General features: G+C 36.9%; 1 protein-coding gene across 2 annotated transcripts in view; it reads right to left on the reverse strand.

Annotated features, from left to right (window-relative positions):
* The window catches only part of LOC135565406 (long-chain fatty acid transport protein 2-like), an 89,648-nt gene that overhangs the window by 2,474 nt on the left and 74,097 nt on the right, over positions 1 to 13,077 (reverse strand). For both annotated transcript variants that reach the window (XM_065012410.1, XM_065012409.1), the window contains 3 exons: positions 3,543 to 3,633; positions 3,041 to 3,236; positions 1,741 to 1,838 (listed from right to left, as the gene is read on the reverse strand). In XM_065012410.1, the coding sequence (XP_064868482.1) occupies positions 1,741 to 1,838; positions 3,041 to 3,236; positions 3,543 to 3,633 (385 nt within the window). The remainder of the gene's footprint in view (positions 1 to 1,740; positions 1,839 to 3,040; positions 3,237 to 3,542; positions 3,634 to 13,077) is intronic.

The following is a 13,077-nucleotide window of genomic DNA, read 5'->3' on the forward strand; positions in this document are numbered from 1 at the left end:
CTTGAAGTATAAAAAAAGATAGAAAAAACACTGATTTTACTGCTATTAGCCCATTCAAACACATTGAATGACAAGTTTGTTCTGAAGTGCCTGTCCTATTGGGTGGTCTGACAACACCGCTCCGTCACCGATGACTGAAGATGCAGAAGTGCGACATCGGTGGATGTGGTGGATTGAGACGCCAATGCAAGATATCTCTAGTTTAAACTGACAGATTATTATGGGGATTATTGTACTGTTTGATGTTAAAGTAAAGGTTAGGGTTCCCTGCTACTTGGATTAAGGTTAGGGTTAGGTTTACCTGGTACTTGGATTAAGGTTAGACTTATCTGGTACTTAGATTAAGGTTAGGGTTCCCTGCTACTTGGATTAAGGTTAGGGTTAGATTTACCTGGTACTTGGATTAAGGTTAGATTTATCTGGTACTTAGATTAAGGTTAGGGTTCCCTGCTACTTGGATTAAGGTTAGGGTTAGATTTACCTGGTACTTGGATTAAGGTTAGATTTATCTGGTACTTAGATTAAGGTTAGGGTTCCCTGCTACTTGGATTAAGGTTAGGGTTAGATTTACCTGGTACTTGGATAAGGTTAGGGTTAGATTTACCTGGTACTTGGATTAAGGTTAGATTTATCTGGTACTTGGATTAAGGTTAGGGTTCCCTGCTACTTGGATTAAGGTTAGGGTTAGATTTACCTGGTACTTGGATAAGGTTAGGGTTAGATTTACCTGGTACTTGGATTAAGGTTAGATTTACCTGGTACTTGGATAAGGTTAGGGTTAGATTTACCTGGTACTTGGATTAAGATTAGATGTACCTGGTACTGCTAAATGACTTAAATGTAATGTAATGTAGATTAAGGTTAGGGTTAGATTTACCTGGTACTTGGATTAAGGTTAGATTTACCTGGTACTTGGATTAAGGTTAGGGTTAGATTTACCTGGTACTTGGATTAAGGTTAGGGTTAGATTTACCTGGTCCTTGGATTAAGGTTAGGGTTAGATTTACCTGGTACTTGGATTAAGGTTAGGGTTAGATGTACCTGGTACTTGGATTAAGGTTAGGGTTAGATTTACCTGGTACTTGGATTAAGGTTAGGGTTAGATTTACCTGGTCCTTGGATTAAGGTTAGGGTTAGATTTACCTGGTACTTGGATTAAGGTTAGGGTTAGATGTACCTGGTACTTGGATTAAGGTTAGGGTTAGATTTACCTGGTACTTGGATTAAGGTTAGATTTATCTGGTACTTGGATTAAGGTTAGGGTTCCCTGCTACTTGGATTAAGGTTAGGGTTAGATTTACCTGGTCCTTGGATTAAGGTTAGGGTTAGATTTACCTGGTACTTGGATTAAGGTTAGGGTTAGGGTTCCTGCTACTTGGATTAAGGTTAGGGTTAGATTTACCTGGTCCTTGGATTAAGGTTAGGGTTATATTTACCTGGTACTTGGATTAAGGTTAGGTTAGATTTACCTGGTCCTTGGATTAAGGTTAGGGTTAGATTTACCTGGTACTTGGATTAAGGTTAGGGTTAGATTTACCTGGTCCTTGGATTAAGGTTAGGGTTAGATTTACCTGGTACTTGGATATGGTCAGGGTTAGATTTACCTGGTACTTGGATTAAGGTTAGGGTTAGATTTACCTGGTCCTTGGATTAAGGTTAGGGTTAGATTTACCTGGTCCTTGGATTAAGGTTAGGGTTAGATTTACCTGGTCATTGGATTAAGGTTAGGGTTAGATTTACCTGGTACTTGAACACCGTAGACATTTGCCTCTTGGACAAAGTCTATCAGGGTGAGGATGTCAGCTACTTCAGTTGTGGCCACATTCTCTCCTTTCCACCTGTAGGGGTCAATACAAGTCAACTAAATATAATATAATATGTTGTCTCCCTTCCACCTGTAGGGGTCAATTCAACTCAACTAAATATAATATATTCTCTCCCTTCCACCTGTAGGGGTCAATACAACTCAACTAAATATAATATGTTCTCTCCCTTCCACCTGCAGGGGTCAATATAACTCAACTAAATATGATATAATATATTCTCTCCCTTCCACCTGTAGGGTCAATTCAACTCAACTAAATATAATATATTCTCTCCCTTCCACCTGTAGGGTCAATTCAACTCAACTAAATATAATATATTCTCTCCCTTCCACCTGTAGGGGTCAATTCAACTCAACTAAATATAATATAATAGATGCTCTCCCTTCCACCTGTAGGGGTCAACTCAACTAAATATAATAGATTATCTCCCTTCCACCTGTAGGGGTCAATTCAACTCTACTAAATATAATATGTTCTCTCCCTTCCACCTGTAGGGGTCAATATAACTCATCTAAATATAATATAATATGTTCTCTCCCTTCCAACTGTAGGGGTCAATACAAGTCAACTAAATATAATATAATATATTCTCTCCCTTCCACCTGTAGGGGTCAATACAAGTCAACTAAATATAATATAATATATGCTCTCCCTTCCACCTGTAGGGGTCAATACAAGTCAACTAAATATAATATAATATATGCTCTCCCTTCCACCTGTAGGGGTCAATACAAGTCAACTAAATATAATAGATTCTCTCCCTTCCACCTGTAGGGGTCAATTCAACTCAACTAAATATAATATGTTCTCTCCCTTCCACCTGTAGGGTCAATATAACTCAACTAAATATAATATAATATATGCTCTCCTTCCACCTGTAGGGGTCAATATAACTCAACTAAATATAATATAATATGTTCTCTCCCTTCCACCTGTAGGGGTCAATACAAGTCAACTAAATATAATATAATAGATTCTCTCCCTTCCACCTGTAGGGGTCAATACAAGTCAACTAAATATAATAGATTCTCTCCCTTCCACCTGTAGGGGTCAATATAACTCAACTAAATATAACATAATATATGCTCTCCTTCCACCTGTAGGGGTCAATTCAACTAAACTAAATATAATATAATATATGCTCTCCCTTCCACCTGTAGGGGTCAATACAACTCAACTAAATATAATGCCATACTGTAGGTCAGAATACGTACCTGAATGTATCTCCGACTCGATCCTGAAAGTAAATAAAGTTGTCCTGGCCTATCTTCAGCAGGTCTCCACTGTTAAAGTACAGATCTCCTTTCTGAAACACGTCTCTCAGTCTCTTCTTCTCTGTCTGCTGGCTGTTAGCGTATCCAACAAAAGGAGCGATGCCCGTGATCTGGCACACCAACAGTCCTGTTTCATCTTCAGGAAGACACACACACACACACACACACACACACACACACACACACACACACACACACACACACACACACACACACACACACACACACACACACACACACACACACACACCATAATGTATACCCACACCAACAGTCCTGTCTCTTCCTTAGGGAACGGGCTATACACCCACACATGAATAACATAATGTACATTGAGATGTGTGTGATTTTCAGGTCATTATTGTACACCAGAATGTGTCCACAGTAACCTCCCTGGTTAAATAAAGGCCAATACTAACACACCTATGAAAGAGCATCTCACCTTTAGGAGCTTCTACACACAGTCCGGTAGAGTCTCTGATTGGTTCATCTCTCTCTGTGTCATATTTAATCAGAGCATAAGGAAACAGCTTCTATAATAGACAGGAGAGACATCATGATCAGAACATAGTGGAACATATTCTATAAGAGACAGGAGAGACATCATGATCAGAACATAGTGAAACAGATTCTATAAGAGAGACATCATGATCAGAACATAGTGAAACAGATTCTATTAGAGACAGGAGATACATCATGATCAGAACATCAGATTCTATCAGGAGAACATCAGTACAAAACAGATTCTATAAGACAGGAGAGACATCATGATCAGAACATAGTGGAACAGATTCTATAAGAGAGACATCAGAACATCAGATTATGATCAGAACATAGTGAAACAGATTCTATAAGAGACAGGAGAGACATCATGATCAGAACATAGTGAAACAGATTCTATAAGAGAGACATCATGATCAGAACATAGTGAAACAGATTCTATAAGAGACAGGAGAGACATCATGATCAGAACATAGTGAAACAGATTCTATAAGAGAGACATCATGATCAGAACATAGTGAAACAGATTCTATAAGAGAGACAGGAGAGACATCATGATCAGAACATAGTGAAACAGATTCTATAAGAGACAGGAGAGACATCATGATCAGAACATAGTGAAACAGATTATATAAGAGAGACATCATGATCAGAACATAGTGGAACAGCTTCTATAACAGAGACATCATGATCAGAACATAGTGAAACAGATTCTATAAGAGACAGGAGAGACATCATGATCAGAACTTAGTGAAACAGCTTCTATAAGAGACAGGAGAGACATCATGATCAGAACATAGTGAAACAGATTCTATTAGAGACAGGAGAGACATCATGATCAGAACATAGTGGAACAGATTCTATAAGAGAGACATCATGATCAGAACATAGTGAAACAGATTATATAAAAGAGACATCATGATCAGAACATAGTGAAACAGATTCTATAAGAGACAGGAGAGACATCATGATCAGAACATAGTGAAACAGATTCTATAAGAGAGACATCATGATCAGAACATAGTGAAACAGATTCTATAAGAGACAGGAGAGACATGATCAGAACATAGTGAAACAGATTCTATAAGAGAGACATCATGATCAGAACATAGTGAAACAGATTCTATTAGAGACAGGAGATACATCATGATCAGAACATAGTGAAACAGATTCTATTAGAGACAGGAGAGACATCATGATCAGAACATAGTGGAACAGATTCTATAAGAGAGACATCATGATCAGAACATAGTGAAACAGATTATATAAGAGAGACATCATGATCAGAACATAGTGAAACAGATTCTATAAGAGACAGGAGAGACATCATGATCAGAACATAGTGAAACAGATTCTATAAGAGACAGGAGAGACATCATGATCAGAACATAGTGAAACAGATTCTATAAGAGAGACAGGAAAGACATCATGATCAGAACATAGTGAAACAGATTCTATAAGAGACAGGAGAGACATCATGATCAGAACATAGTGAAACAGATTCTATAAGAGACAGGAGAGACATCATGATCAGAACATAGTGAAACAGATTCTATAAGAGACAGGAGAGACATCATGATCAGAACATAGTGAAACAGCTTCTATAAGAGACAGGAAAGACATCATGATCAGAACATAGTGAAACAGATTCTATAAGAGAGACATCATGATCAGAACATAGTGAAACAGATTCTATAAGAGAGACATCATGATCAGAACATAGTGAAACAGATTCTATAAGAGAGACATCATGATCAGAACATAGTGAAACAGATTCTATAAGAGACAGGAGAGACATCATGATCAGAACATAGTGAAACAGATTCTATAAGAGAGACATCATGATCAGAACATAGTGAAACAGATTCTATAAGAGACAGGAGAGACATCATGATCAGAACTTAGTGAAACAGCTTCTATAAGAGACAGGAGAGACATCATGATCAGAACATAGTGAAACAGATTCTATAAGAGAGACAGGAGAGACATCATGATCAGAACATAGTGAAACAGATTCTATAAGAGACAGGAGAGACATCATGATCAGAACATAGTGGAACAGCTTCTATAAGAGACAGGAGAGACATCATGATCAGAACATAGTGGAACAGATTCTATAAGAGAGACAGGAGAGACATCATGATCAGAACATAGTGGAACAGATTCTATAAGAGAGACATCATAATCAGAACATAGTGAAACAGATTCTATAAGAGACAGGAGAGACATCATGATCAGAACATAGTGAAACAGATTCTATAAGAGACAGGAGAGACATCATGATCAGAACATAGTGGAACAGATTCTATAAGAGAGACATCATAATCAGAACATAGTGAAACAGATTATATAAGAGACAGGAGAGACATCATGATCAGAACATAGTGAAACAGATTCTATAAGAGAGACATCATGATCAGAACATAGTGAAACAGATTCTATAAGAGACAGGAGAGACATCATGATCAGAACATAGTGAAACAGATTATATAAGAGACAGGAGAGACATCATGATCAGAACATAGTGAAACAGATTCTATAAGAGAGACAGGAAAGACATCATGATCAGAACATAGTGAAACAGATTCTATAAGAGACAGGAGAGACATCATGATCAGAACATAGTGAAACAGATTCTATAAGAGACAGGAGAGACATCATGATCAGAACATAGTGAAACAGATTCTATAAGAGACAGGAGAGACATCATGATCAGAACATAGTGAAACAGCTTCTATAAGAGACAGGAGAGACATCATGATCAGAACATAGTGAAACAGATTCTATAAGAGAGACATCATGATCAGAACATAGTGAAACAGATTCTATAAGAGAGACATCATGATCAGAACATAGTGAAACAGATTCTATAAGAGAGACATCATGATCAGAACATAGTGAAACAGATTCTATAAGAGACAGGAGAGACATCATGATCAGAACATAGTGAAACAGCTTCTATAAGAGACAGGAGAGACATCATGATCAGAACATAGTGAAACAGATTCTATAAGAGAGACAGGAGAGACATCATGATCAGAACATAGTGAAACAGATTCTATAAGAGACAGGAGAGACATCATGATCAGAACATAGTGAAACAGATTCTATAAGAGAGACATCATGATCAGAACATAGTGGAACAGATTCTATAAGAGACAGGAGAGACATCATGATCAGAACATAGTGGAACAGATTCTATAAGAGAGACATCATAATCAGAACATAGTGAAACAGATTCTATAAGAGACAGGAGAGACATCATGATCAGAACATAGTGGAACAGCTTCTATAACAGAGACAGGAGAGACATCGTGATCAGAACATAGTGAAACAGCTTCTATAACAGAGACATCATGATCAGAACATAGTGAAACAGATTCTATAAGAGACAGGAGAGACATCATGATCAGAACATAGTGGAACAGCTTCTATAAGAGACAGGAGAGACATCATGATCAGAACATAGTGGAACAGATTCTATAAGAGAGACAGGAGAGACATCATGATCAGAACATAGTGAAACAGATTCTATAAGAGAGACATCATGATCAGAACATAGTGAAACAGATTCTATAAGAGACATCATGATCAGAACATAGAAACAGACATAAGAGAGACATCATGATCAGAACATAGTGAAACAGATTCTATAAGAGACAGGAGAGACATCATGATCAGAACATAGTGAAACAGATTCTATAAGAGAGACATCATGATCAGAACATAGTGAAACAGATTCTATAAGAGACAGGAGAGACATCATGATCAGAACATAGTGAAACAGATTCTATAAGAGAGACAGGAGAGACATCATGATCAGAACATAGTGAAACAGATTCTATAAGAGACAGGAGAGACATCATGATCAGAACATAGTGGAACAGATTCTATAAGAGACAGGAGAGACATCATGATCAGAACATAGTGAAACAGATTCTATAACAGAGACAGGAGAGACATCGTGATCAGAACATAGTGAAACAGCTTCTATAACAGAGACATCATGATCAGAACATAGTGAAACAGATTCTATAAGAGACAGGAGAGACATCATGATCAGAACATAGTGAAACAGATTCTATAAGAGACAGGACATCATGATCAGAACATAGTGAAACAGATTCTATAAGAGACAGGAGAGACATCATGATCAGAACATAGTGGAACAGATTCTATAAGAGAGACATCATAATCAGAACATAGTGAAACAGATTCTATAAGAGACAGGAGAGACATCATGATCAGAACATAGTGAAACAGATTCTATAAGAGACAGGAGAGACATCATGATCAGAACATAGTGAAACAGATTCTATAAGAGACAGGAGAGACATCATGATCAGAACATAGTGAAACAGATTCTATAAGAGACAGGAGAGACATCATGATCAGAACATAGTGAAACAGATTCTATAAGAGAGACATCATGATCAGAACATAGTGAAACAGATTCTATAAGAGAGACATCATGATCAGAACATAGTGAAACAGATTCTATAAGAGAGACATCATGATCAGAACATAGTGAAACAGATTCTATAAGAGAGACATCATAATCAGAACATAGTGAAACAGATTCTATAAGAGACAGGAGAGACATCATGATCAGAACATAGTGAAACAGATTCTATAAGAGAGACATCATGATCAGAACATAGTGAAACAGATTCTATAAGAGACAGGAGAGACATCATGATCAGAACATAGTGGAACAGATTCTATAAGAGAGACATCATGATCAGAACATAGTGAAACAGATTCTATAAGAGACAGGAGAGACATCATGATCAGAACATAGTGAAACAGATTCTATAAGAGACAGGAGAAACATCGTGATCAGAACATAGTGAAACAGATTATATAAGAGACAGGAGAGACATCATGATCAGAACATAGTGAAACAGATTCTATAAGAGACAGGAGAGACATCATGATCAGAACATAGTGAAACAGATTCTATAAGAGACAGGAGAGACATCATGATCAGAACATAGTGAAACAGATTCTATAAGAGACAGGAGAGACATCATGATCAGAACATAGTGAAACAGATTCTATAAGAGAGACATCATCATGATCAGAACATAGTGGAACAGATTCTATAAGAGACAGGAGAGACATCATGATCAGAACATAGTGGAACAGATTCTATAAGAGAGACATCATAATCAGAACATAGTGAAACAGATTCTATAAGAGACAGGAGAGACATCATGATCAGAACATAGTGGAACAGATTCTATAAGAGACAGGAGAGACATCATGATCAGAACATAGTGAAACAGATTCTATAACAGAGACATCATGATCAGAACATAGTGAAACAGATTCTATAAGAGACAGGAGAGACATCATGATCAGAACATAGTGGAACAGCTTCTATAAGAGACAGGAGAGACATCATGATCAGAACATAGTGGAACAGATTCTATAAGAGAGACAGGAGAGACATCATGATCAGAACATAGTGGAACAGATTCTATAAGAGAGACATCATAATCAGAACATAGTGAAACAGATTCTATAAGAGACAGGAGAGACATCATGATCAGAACATAGTGAAACAGATTCTATAAGAGAGACATCATGATCAGAACATAGTGAAACAGATTCTATTAGAGACAGGAGATACATCATGATCAGAACATAGTGAAACAGATTCTATTAGAGACAGGAGAGACATCATGATCAGAACATAGTGGAACAGATTCTATAAGAGAGACATCATGATCAGAACATAGTGAAACAGATTATATAAGAGAGACATCATGATCAGAACATAGTGAAACAGATTCTATAAGAGAAAGGAGAGACATCATGATCAGAACATAGTGAAACAGATTCTATAAAAGAGACATCATGATCAGAACATAGTGAAACAGATTCTATAAGAGACAGGAGAGACATCATGATCAGAACATAGTGAAACAGATTCTATAAGAGACAGGAGAGACATCATGATCAGAACATAGTGAAACAGATTCTATAAGAGACAGAGAGACATCATGATCAGAACATAGTGAAACAGATTCTATAAGAGAGACATCATGATCAGAACATAGTGAAACAGATTCTATAAGAGACAGGAGAGACATCATGATCAGAACATAGTGAAACAGATTCTATAAGAGACAGGAGAGACATCATGATCAGAACATAGTAAAACAGATTCTATAAGAGACAGGAGAGACATCGTGATCAGAACATAGTGAAACAGATTATATAAGAGACAGGAGAGACATCATGATCAGAACATAGTGAAACAGATTCTATAACAGAGACATCATGATCAGAACATAGTGGAACAGATTCTATAAGAGACAGGAGAGACATCATGATCAGAACATAGTGAAACAGATTCTATAAGAGAGACATCATGATCAGAACATAGTGAAACAGATTCTATAAGAGACAGGAGAGACATCATGATCAGAACATAGTGAAACAGATTCTATAAGAGACAGGAGAGACATCATGATCAGAACATAGTGAAACAGATTCTATAAGAGAGACAGGAGAGACATCATGATCAGAACATAGTGAAACAGATTCTATAAGAGACAGAGAGACATCATGATCAGAACATAGTGAAACAGATTCTATAAGAGACAGGAGAGACATCATGATCAGAACATAGTGAAACAGATTCTATAAGAGACAGGAGAGACATCATGATCAGAACATAGTGAAACAGATTCTATAAGAGACAGGAGAGACATCATGATCAGAACATAGTGAAACAGATTCTATAAGAGAGACATCATGATCAGAACATAGTGAAACAGATTCTATAAGAGACAGGAGAGACATCATGATCAGAACATAGTGAAACAGATTCTATAAGAGAGACATCATGATCAGAACATAGTGAAACAGATTCTATAAGAGACAGGAGAGACATCATGATCAGAACATAGTGGAACAGCTTCTATAAGAGACAGGAGAGACATCATGATCAGAACATAGTGAAACAGATTCTATAAGAGAGACAGAGAGACATCATGATCAGAACATAGTGAAACAGATTCTATAAGAGACAGGAGAGACATCATGATCAGAACATAGTGAAACAGATTCTATAAGAGACAGGAGAGACATCATGATCAGAACATAGTGAAACAGATTCTATAAGAGACAGGAGAGACATCATGATCAGAACATAGTGGAACAGATTCTATAAGAGAGACATCATAATCAGAACATAGTGAAACAGATTATATAAGAGACAGGAGAGACATCATGATCAGAACATAGTGAAACAGATTCTATAAGAGAGACATCATGATCAGAACATAGTGAAACAGATTCTATAAGAGACAGGAGAGACATCATGATCAGAACATAGTGAAACAGATTATATAAGAGACAGGAGAGACATCATGATCAGAACATAGTGAAACAGATTCTATAAGAGAGACAGGAAAGACATCATGATCAGAACATAGTGAAACAGATTCTATAAGAGACAGGAGAGACATCATGATCAGAACATAGTGAAACAGATTCTATAAGAGACAGGAGAGACATCATGATCAGAACATAGTGAAACAGATTCTATAAGAGACAGGAGAGACATCATGATCAGAACATAGTGAAACAGCTTCTATAAGAGACAGGAGAGACATCATGATCAGAACATAGTGAAACAGATTCTATAAGAGAGACATCATGATCAGAACATAGTGAAACAGATTCTATAAGAGAGACATCATGATCAGAACATAGTGAAACAGATTCTATAAGAGAGACATCATGATCAGAACATAGTGAAACAGATTCTATAAGAGACAGGAGAGACATCATGATCAGAACATAGTGAAACAGATTCTATAAGAGACAGGAGAGACATCATGATCAGAACATAGTGAAACAGATTCTATAAGAGAGACAGGAGAGACATCATGATCAGAACATAGTGAAACAGATTCTATAAGAGACAGGAGAGACATCATGATCAGAACATAGTGAAACAGATTCTATAAGAGAGACATCATGATCAGAACATAGTGGAACAGATTCTATAAGAGACAGGAGAGACATCATGATCAGAACATAGTGGAACAGATTCTATAAGAGAGACATCATAATCAGAACATAGTGAAACAGATTCTATAAGAGACAGGAGAGACATCATGATCAGAACATAGTGGAACAGCTTCTATAACAGAGACAGGAGAGACATCGTGATCAGAACATAGTGAAACAGCTTCTATAACAGAGACAGGAGAGACATCGTGATCAGAACATAGTGAAACAGCTTCTATAACAGAGACATCATGATCAGAACATAGTGAAACAGATTCTATAAGAGACAGGAGAGACATCATGATCAGAACATAGTGGAACAGCTTCTATAAGAGACAGGAGAGACATCATGATCAGAACATAGTGGAACAGATTCTATAAGAGAGACAGGAGAGACATCATGATCAGAACATAGTGGAACAGATTCTATAAGAGAGACATCATAATCAGAACATAGTGAAACAGATTCTATAAGAGACAGGAGAGACATCATGATCAGAACATAGTGAAACAGATTCTATAAGAGACAGGAGAGACATCATGATCAGAACATAGTGGAACAGATTCTATAAGAGAGACATCATAATCAGAACATAGTGAAACAGATTATATAAGAGACAGGAGAGACATCATGATCAGAACATAGTGAAACAGATTATATAAGAGACAGGAGAGACATCATGATCAGAACATAGTGAAACAGATTCTATAAGAGAGACAGGAGAGACATCATGATCAGAACATAGTGAAACAGATTCTATAAGAGACAGGAGAGACATCATGATCAGAACATAGTGAAACAGATTCTATAAGAGACAGGAGAGACATCATGATCAGAACATAGTGAAACAGATTCTATAAGAGACAGGAGAGACATCATGATCAGAACATAGTGAAACAGATTCTATAAGAGACAGGAGAGACATCATGATCAGAACATAGTGAAACAGATTCTATAAGGAGACATCATGATCAGAACATAGTGAAACAGATTCTATAAGAGAGACATCATGATCAGAACATAGTGAAACAGATTCTATAAGAGAGACATCATGATCAGAACATAGTGAAACAGATTCTATAAGAGACAGGAGAGACATCATGATCAGAACATAGTGAAACAGATTCTATAAGAGACAGGAGAGACATCATGATCAGAACATAGTGAAACAGATTCTATAAGAGAGGAGAGACATCATGATCAGAACATAGTGAAACAGATTCTATAAGAGACAGGAGAGACATCATGATCAGAACATAGTGAAACAGATTCTATAAGAGAGACATCATGATCAGAACATAGTGGAACAGATTCTATAAGAGACAGGAGAGACATCATGATCAGAACATAGTGGAACAGATTCTATAAGAGAGACATCATAATCAGAACATAGTGAAACAGATTCTATAAGAGACAGGAGAGACATCATGATCAGAACATAGTGGAA

The sequence above is a fragment of the Oncorhynchus nerka genome, linkage group LG27, assembly GCF_034236695.1.
Source record: "Oncorhynchus nerka isolate Pitt River linkage group LG27, Oner_Uvic_2.0, whole genome shotgun sequence".
Taxonomy (NCBI): domain Eukaryota; kingdom Metazoa; phylum Chordata; class Actinopteri; order Salmoniformes; family Salmonidae; genus Oncorhynchus; species Oncorhynchus nerka.